The sequence below is a fragment of the Bos javanicus genome, chromosome 10, assembly GCF_032452875.1.
Source record: "Bos javanicus breed banteng chromosome 10, ARS-OSU_banteng_1.0, whole genome shotgun sequence".
In the NCBI taxonomy this organism is placed as follows: Eukaryota; Metazoa; Chordata; class Mammalia; order Artiodactyla; family Bovidae; genus Bos; species Bos javanicus.
The window spans coordinates 23,716,724-23,717,798 of record NC_083877.1 but is presented as its reverse complement, the minus strand read 5'-3'; the positions used below and the strand labels follow the sequence as shown (position 1 = coordinate 23,717,798).

The following is a 1,075-nucleotide window of genomic DNA, read 5'->3' as shown; positions in this document are numbered from 1 at the left end:
CTGGTAAAGTTATTCTGCTGAATAATTACCAATGTATGTCAACTTGTTTATTCTTCAGTTCTCCTCAACTCAAACCTTTCATGAGGATTACTTTTTTCAGGTCCCTTTCAGATATGCATAGGTTATTAGTGACCAGGTAATTCATGACCAGAGAAAGACAAGTAGACAAAACAAAGGTTTGTGGTGAGTCAGACTTTTTCTCATCTGTGCACAAGCCACGTGGTCTATAAACATGACGACTCCTACTTCCTGTTGGGGGGAGTCACACAGGTACTGGGTACTATGTATATGTGCTGCCAGGCATTCAAAGACATTGAACTCTCAGCTTGAGGCAGAACTGAGCACGTTTGTGCAGGGGAATCCATGCCTCATGCCGCTCTCCAGTCTGCTCTGGGTGTTCCTGGCCGTCACCTTCTCTGGTAGGGATGTTTCCAAGCATGGGTGCGAGTGTCTGGGGTGAAAGGCCCGCACACAGACACGTGGAGCTTCACAGGGACTTGGGGAGGAAAGGAGGTTTGGGGAAAAGCATATTTATTACGATTTCAATTTGGGTTTTCTTTGGGTGCCAAATTAGCCTAATTCCTACATTATTTTGTTCACTACTTCAGCTCGGTTTTCTGTTTTTTTCCACAGGATCTGGTGTGGCCCAGAAAGTTATTCAAGACCAGCCATACATAACCAGTCAAATAGAGCAATCTGTCATTCTGAAATGTCGGTATGAATTAAGTCAGAGTGGGTACACGCACTACTTTTTTTGGTACAAGCAGCTTCCCAGTGGAGAGATGACTTTCCTTATTCGTCAGGAATCACTTGGCCCGAATGCAAGGAATGGCCGCTACTCTGTAAACCTTCAGAAAGCACAGAACTCCATCAGCCTCACCATTTCAGCCTTACAGCTGGGAGACTCTGCAAAGTACTTTTGTGCAGTCCGGGAACTCACAGTGCTTGAAGTAATGGGAAAAGCTGTACAAAAACCCCAGAGTGTAATAAGAGAGAGCCCTCCTGCTGCAGGACCCCAGCTGAAATGCACACCTGCAGACCTCAGACAAGAAATGGTAATCCTGTGGTTACTTCA

The 1,075-nt window shown here is 45.6% G+C and overlaps 1 gene segment (V, D, J or C); it reads left to right on the top strand.

Moving 5' to 3' along the window:
• The first annotated feature begins 301 nt into the window (after positions 1 to 301).
• Positions 302 to 1,075, top strand: part of LOC133255144 (T cell receptor delta variable 1-like) — a 7,746-nt gene continuing 6,972 nt past the window's right edge. The window contains 2 exon segments of the V gene segment in view: positions 302 to 419; positions 634 to 983. Of these exon segments, the coding sequence occupies positions 371 to 419; positions 634 to 983 (399 nt within the window).